This window comes from Bidens hawaiensis, unplaced genomic scaffold (genome assembly GCF_021521415.1).
Source record: "Bidens hawaiensis isolate Kalapana, Puna unplaced genomic scaffold, B.hawaiensis_p1.1 tig00025120_1, whole genome shotgun sequence".
Classification (NCBI taxonomy): Eukaryota; Viridiplantae; Streptophyta; class Magnoliopsida; order Asterales; family Asteraceae; genus Bidens; species Bidens hawaiensis.
Window position 1 is genome coordinate 201,276 of NW_027493994.1, and position 7,728 is coordinate 209,003.

At 33.3% G+C, this 7,728-nt stretch overlaps 1 protein-coding gene across 1 annotated transcript; it reads right to left on the minus strand.

Annotated features, from left to right (window-relative positions):
• Positions 1-492: 492 nt before the first annotated feature.
• On the minus strand, positions 493-2,166 carry LOC143570858 (transcription factor JUNGBRUNNEN 1-like). The gene is made up of 3 exons (XM_077056397.1): positions 1,941-2,166; positions 1,246-1,556; positions 493-1,044 (listed from the first exon to the last, which is right to left on the minus strand). Exons 1-3 carry the CDS (start codon positions 2,164-2,166, stop codon positions 655-657), a joined length of 927 nt encoding a protein of 308 aa, XP_076912512.1. The 3' UTR covers positions 493-654.
• Positions 2,167-7,728: the final 5,562 nt, after the last annotated feature.

Sequence of the window (7,728 nt, forward strand, 5' to 3'; positions counted from 1 at the left end):
TTACATGGTCCACCTATGTAAACACGACCGTACAATGTAACGTAATAGCATACTCCAGTTCTGGATCGATAATCAAATACGAATTAAACAACCAACTCTCGTTTATATTAATAAGAAATTATCTTTCAAAAAAACTGATTACAACTCTCAAATCCTAACTCGGTTTGACTCTTAATGAACCCCAACTCGGTTACATCATGTTCACAATCTATAATGTCTAACCATAACTCGATTTATATAGACTAACCTAACTTACTAACCAAGACATTACCAAATATAATAAAACACTAATTGCAACCCCATAAGCCCATTACTATTAATGAATCTCACGGGCCCAATAAGTCCAACCTAATCACCTACACATGATGGACCTATTAAGTTGGAAATTACGTACAACACATACCGATACCTAATATCATAGATTACACAAAAACTTATGAAAAGTTCATAAACTAAAAGTCTAAAAGTGAATAATATGATCAGTACATTCTAATAAAAGGTCAGCTACAAAGCTTGTGTACATAAAGGCATGTAGCAAAACATGCATACAATACAAGCTTACAAAACGTATAAGTTATACAGTACAACTATAAAAATATCATATGATCAAACGGCTGCACTGAAAAATATTCCATGCACAATATACAACCTGCATTATATGAGATAAAATGGATCAGCAACACAAAACTGATCCACAGCTGATCTCAAATCATCCCAATCTCCATGCTTCATGAACGCGTTCACATCCAGCTGGCCAGAATAACTCGAGTATGATGCAGCCGTTGATGGCGGTTCAGACGTCACAGGCGACGTTACTTGTCTTATAAGCATCTGGTGTTGGAGATGATGAGTATGAGTAAATGGTTTGTTATCAGCGATTACCGGAGTTTGAAAGCTAATGTAACTTTGCCGATCGTAATCAGAGTCTCCGCTGCTTGTTTCCACTACCGGCGGTGATTTCCGGGTGGTTACTTCTTTCCATTCAGGTAATGTTTTCTTGTAACATGAAGATCGCTTAAGTATTCTACATAAAGTCCAAACTTCCTGCATGCACGCAATGTGTTGAATGTAAGATGGTAAAATACTGAATTAACAAATTAGTGAAGTTTGTCTAACAATATATAAAGATTATAAGAAACCCTAGAAACTAAAAACCTAAATCTGGTTCGTGGGCTCGTAATAATAAACCCTAAATAATAATATGCATTCCAATATATAAGTTAGGTTTTGTTGCTTTGTTCTTACCGCTTCTTGTGCAATGGATTTATCGTCCATGTGTTTGTTGTTGTTGTTGTTGTTATCGGATTGAGGAGGTAGACGAAACTCATGCATCATCCATTCGGTTTTGGTGCCTTTACCAGCGCTGCCACGGTAATAAACTAGAGATTTCTTGAGCCCGATGCAGGCTGATCCATCGTCGGAGTAAATAGGACGATCGATGCCCGTGGCTTTCCAGAAACCAGATCCGGTCACTCTGTTAGGTCGTATACTGTTCCTATACTTCCTTCCTCTCCTGCAAAAGAAGTACCGTTCTTTCTCTCCAGAATTACCACCTTCTACATCATTGGTAAACAAGTTTGGATCTAATTAAGTTACATCTATATTCAATAACCACAAAAGTTGATTCATAAGCAGTCATAATTATCATAATCAACACTACTAGAAATTACTGTAGTTTGCTGACGCACTGCTTCGTCACAAATGCGTAGGAAACTACAGTATTCATAAGTAGTTATAATTATCATAATAATACTTGAAAGAAATATGTTTACGAGTGATTAGTTCATAAGATTATGTAAAAAGCGGCCTTCTTTAGTGGATAGACTCCGAACAAGTTCTTCATCAAACGAATGGAATCGACGATTATCTTGTATAATTTCTTTGATTTCACACTCTATCTAGCTTTATTGCAAAAATAAACAAAAATATTAAATTCATACTTGGAAGATCCCAAGGATCATATTTGTAGATGTCAATCTCCTTGATGAGTTCGAGACTGATCGGTTTCTTCTCGACCTTCCTTCGGAGATAGAATCCAACAAGTTCTTCATCAAGCGGATGAAATCGAAAGCCAGGAAGAGGTACATCTTCTTCTTCTTCTTGATCATGATCAACTGACTTTGTATTATAATTAGGGTTCTTATGATTCAGCTGATCAGTATCCATAGATGCTGTTAACACTTTTGTATGTGGATTACTGTGGTGAGCTTGTGTGTGTAGAACCTTTTTGGTTGTGACTTATATGAAGTAGGGATATTGTATGTAAGGAGTTAAAGGGATCGATGAATATTTCAACTGGTCAAAGTCATGAGGATTGACTTGGTGGGTAGTAGAGGGCCCGCAAATCTGAACCTCTTCAAACTCTTAAAAGTCTTTGGTCCTTTTTTCTCCCCCACATAAGTTAATATTTGAGACGAAAAGTAGAACACTAGAACATGACCATACAACAAACAAAGAAATAATGCTCTCAAATGTCTATTTCATTATTCATCAATTCTCTTCTTTACCATTAATAATTTGGCATATCAAAATAGATATTTTGATTATTTATTACATAGCAAAAAAAAAAAGTAGGAAAAGCAGAAAATAAATAAATATAGAAAAACTACTATAATATGCAATTTTTTTACATATACGTATTGACTATTACACAATGAGTATTAGCAAAGAAAAATAATCGGTTGGCTGAATCACTCGTTAATTACCGATAGAATCTACTAAAACAGTAAAAAACGAAAGTAAATTAAAAATGCCGTCAATAATTGTCATCAAATACTGATGGATGTCGTAACCAACAAGCATCGACGAAAACCCAACAAGGGTAAGTCACCGTTAGTAAACATTGTGGATAGAAGGATAATATTCCGGGACAAACTACTTACCTTCTTTGATACCTTAAGGGTACTATTACTCATGGTCTTTCTACTTGCAAGATCACTCAACATAGTACTCATGTTTATGCATATACTGTCTGGGAGGGATGCCTTGATGAATGTCGATCTACAACCACCTCATGTTTCTTTCTTGGACCAATCTTACCATATGGGAGTTCCATGAAATAATGCATCTTTTCCGGATCTAGTTTTGAAGCTGAGTATCGAGCTCTTGCTCACGATTTTTGTGAACTTCATTTTATTATGTCTATACTTTATGAGTTGCGCATCACACTGTAGAATCCATCCACTTCCTGGTGTGACAATCTTGGTGTCACGTATTTAGTAGCCAATCTAGTTCTATACCAACACACCAAACATTTAGAATTAATTTGCAATTTATACAAGACATGGTGATTGCTTAGCATCTTCAAGTTCACTACGTGCCTATTAAAAGAAAGTTTTGTCATATGATAAATTTGACATTCATGGATCCAAGCTTCACGTTGATGGGCACGGTCAACTTGCAGGGCATATAGCCGATCTGATATTTATTAACCGATTTATATCATGTTAATTCTTATCTAATAGTTAGTTCATGTCTCTATATATGTTTGTCATCAATTTTAATTTCAAATATTGTTAGGGTAATTATTGGTAGTTCTTCGTTATCTTGCAAGTTGCAACACGTACCTTTATATATAATTTGATGAATCCCTATTAATTAGTTAGTAAGAAAGCATGAAGTTAATCACAAGAGCTTTCAACTAAAGGTCCTAATAGAATTTTGTTCACATTCTTTTTAGCTAATCTATTGATAACAACTTAAGACTTTAAATTATAAGAAACCGACAATGTTAAATACCTCCATTAATATAAAACTTGACAGGTCGAGTGACTAAAGAAATCCAGACAATCACACCGACAAGCAAATAGAATGCGGGAACATTTTGTAATCCTTATTAAGACTAGATACGCATAGTTAACTAATTTTCATACCATCTTCGGGGTTTTGTTATTACATAGCCTTTTTTTATGATAAAAGAAGTAATTAGAACTCTAGTTCTTGTGGCTATTGTTAAAGATTTGTCATCTTATATTCAACTAAATAAACAGTTGGATGTATATGGGAATAACATAGTAACAAGAATAGAATGATTTGGAAAAGATGATAAGCAACCATAATATTAGAAGAAGATTATAATCAAACACACTTTGTCTATTACAATAAGACATCTACCTATTCTAATAAATTAAAATAAATGGGGACACTTGTCATGTTTTGGTTAATTCTTACAATTTTTTTCCTCCAAAACTAATATACCCTAATATATGTAATAAATAAATAATTATTCACTTTTCTTTTTATACTATATTTATATAATATCTATATATTTTTATAAATATAAATATTAACATATTATTTTACTATATATTTTAAAATACTTGGTTAATTCCAAAAATCAACAACAAATCATGTTTCTCAAATGAAAATTGTTACGGGTTTTTTGTGGAAGTAAATTTGATTTTATGGGTCAAAGTTGGTAAATAGATTATTTGGTACAAGTTAACTACATTTAGGTCAAAATTTGTTACGGGTCAAAAATGAAAATTTTGAGTAGTTTTAAAAGTTTGAAAATGCAAAATAGATTTATCGTCAAATTTGTTATGGGTTTAAAGTGTTGATTTTAAAATGTCAAAAGCATGAAAGTTAGCATTTTAAACATGATTCGGGTTTCAAGTTTATTTTTAAAGGCATTTTTTGAAATAATCAAAAGGTTCGGGATTTGGCGAATTGTCCCTCAACTATTAAAATTTAAGAAAAGATTGCGAACACTTTCGACATGCCACCCCCATGCCTATCAATGTTTCTAACTTTTATCAAATTTGAAATATTTATGTCAACATTAATTTTTCCTTCAATGGTGATCAGAACGTTGTACGGGAAGCATGTCATGCAAAACTATGCTCTAATGAAACAAAATATTCACAAAATTGAAATTTTTATATTGTTATTATGACAAAGTTGAGAAGCCCTCTGAAACTTATTAAAATCTTTTTAATGGTGTAGCTCAAAAGAACGTAGTTCTTTAATAAATTCATTGCTACAATTTAATATCCTAATGGATGGTAAATTGATAAATATATCAATAAAGGTAACGTCTCTTCTGTTTTTAGGATGAGTGGTTAGAACTACTATAGTATGAGAAGTCTTATTTTCGAAATTGGTTCATAACCAAAATTCTTTCAATTATACATATATGACACAGAGAATTAATTTTTTAATAGAAAGAAGCATTCTCGGGTACGATTTTGCACGAGCATTTTTTGATTAAGTTTATTTAAAAAAATCACTTTGTGATATAAATAAAATCAATTTATGTACATATTGTATAGATACAAGCATACATGCAATACATTTTTTTTCATATACGCTATACAATTATTTGTTTTACTTATAATTTTATAATTTGAATTATCTCTTGTGTGACACGGGCTCTAAAACTAGTATATATATACAAGAATTGGAAGCTAATTCTAGGAATACATTTAATTACAATTATATGTAAGACATAACTTATGGAGAGAATATCTCCATCTTTGACTAGCCATGATTCTTGGGATTGTATTGATTATTATCCTTGATATGCCCCCGCAAGATGGACGACCGTAGGATAAGTCCAATCTTGAATAAAAGTAGATTTTGTGGTATGTAAGAAAAGTTGATGAAGCAAAGACATGATTTTTGGGTTTGTTTTTATAATTTTTTTTAATTATTATTTTTAGAGGAGAATAGTGGCAGAATAGTGCGTCACCGAAAATTGACGAAATAGTGCGTCGCCAAAAAATATTTTATTTGTGGAGGGGAATAGCGGGTCGACGGAACAGTGTATCGCCGGAATATATTTTAGTTGTGGAGACAACAGTGGGTCGACAGAACAGTGCGTCGCCAAAAATTATTTCATTGGTGGAGGGGAACAGTGGGTCGCCGGAATAGTGCGTCGGTCGGAAGTATTTTAGAGGTGGTAGGGAACAATGGTTCGACGGAACAATGCGTCGCCGGAAAATATTTTAGGGGTAGTGGTGGTGGTGATGGTGTTTGAATGGGTAATATTGTGATAGTATGGGAGATTATTGGAATAGAGAAAGAGGAAAGGAGATTGATGGGCGCAGGATCAAAAACTTCTCGTTGGAGATATGATCTGATACCATAACAAGAATAGAATGATTTGGAAAAGATGATAAGCAACCACAATATTAGAAGAAGATTATAATCAAACAAATTTTTCTATTACAATAAGACATATATATATACAAGAATTGGAAGCTAATTCTAGGAATACATATAATTACAATTATATGTAAGACATAACTTATGAAGAGAATATCTTCATCTTTGACTAGCCATGATTCTTAAGGTTATATTCATTATTATCCTTGATACATAGGACTAACAAGTTCTTAGTTAATTAGATTACAAATGAATATGACCATTTTGTAATGTCAAACTAAATCTTTTACAAAAATTAGAAAAATGAAAGAAATACTATATGGTAACGGCGGCTTCAGAAATAGTCAGAAATTTCATCCTATCTTTGACCTCTACCTCAAAGAGAAAAAACCGAAACAAATACAAAGAACAAGGATTTTTTATTTTAGTAAAACTATAATTGGATGTTTAGTAAGTTATATGTCGTCCTACGTCATACAAACCAAAGTTAAATTATCAAACAAATTTGAGAAAATAATCTAAGTGGGTCCGTGAGCGTCCAGATTCATCTTAATTTGTTCCAATCTTTGTGCTGACACGATAGTTACACTTTTTTTCTAATGTTTTTAATTACTATTTTTATGTTCCTATCCAAATATCAAGCCCCTTTGAACACATTACTGAAACCTAGGGCTATTTAAGCTGAGCCAGTCAGGGTTAACTCGTTTTTGGATTTTTCAGATACAATTTATTTTAGTCGAGCTTTGTTTGCCTTAATTGTGTGATCAAGTTTGATAGAAAGTTGCGAGTCAAATTTGTTAATAGTATAAATTATAGTTTAGGATGCTTTATGCAACATTTTGTAAGTTAGGGAATCTTGATGTAAATATTAGGCTGTTATTGGCGGTTATAAGTTAGTTGTATAACTACCACGTAGTTATATAACCACCAGGTAGTTATATAACCGCCATGGGTGGCTAATTAACCGTTCATTCGTTAGCTATAAATACGGTGGCAATGTAAATGTCTTTTAACAACATTGTTCATATAATACAAGTTGTGTTTCGGGTTAATCCCTTGTTCATCATTGTAATGCTCTTGATTGTTGGTTGAATCAAATCTCATGGGTCCTATATTGGTATCAGAACCGAAGGTTCAAAAGAACAAGATCATTGTATTTAATCTTCAAACAAGAATTCAATGGCAGTTATTTGGGTTTATAGAAAGAATAACCGAATACCGAGTGGTGATATCAGAAATGGTTTCTTGCGAGTCTTGTACATCAAACAATTTTGGTGTTAGGATAAAACAAAAAAGAAGAAGAGGATGGTTGCGATATTTCGGTGGCGGTTATAATTGGTTCAAGTTTCAAAGAGACATTCGTCACTTGTGGTGGCGGCTGCTGTGTGATATGGTAAAAAAGATGCAGCGGTTGTAAGAGAATGGTGGTTCGCTCGTTGGAACCGAATTAGAGTAGGCAGAGGCTTACTCGATGGTCGTCGATGGCATCCAGGAAGCGACAATGGAGTGTGGCAACATCAAAAGCGGCAAGAGGCTGCAAGTATGGATATGCAGCGGGTGTGTTTTGGATTCAGGTTTGGGAAATAGAGCATCATTGAAGGTGGACTAGAATCTCGGTGTTTA

What these genes read in the sequence shown, in the direction of transcription:
- LOC143570858 (XM_077056397.1), bottom strand. Translation starts at nt 2,166, where the DNA reads ATGGATACTGATCAGCTGAATCATAAGAACCCTAATTATAATACAAAG. An exon ending in TGATCCTTGGGATCTTCCAA is followed by an intron (nt 1,557 to 1,940) that starts GTATGAATTTAA and finishes CCAATGATGTAG; the next exon opens with AAGGTGGTAATTCTGGAGAG. An exon ending in AATCCATTGCACAAGAAGCG is followed by an intron (nt 1,045 to 1,245) that starts GTAAGAACAAAG and finishes GCGTGCATGCAG; the next exon opens with GAAGTTTGGACTTTATGTAG.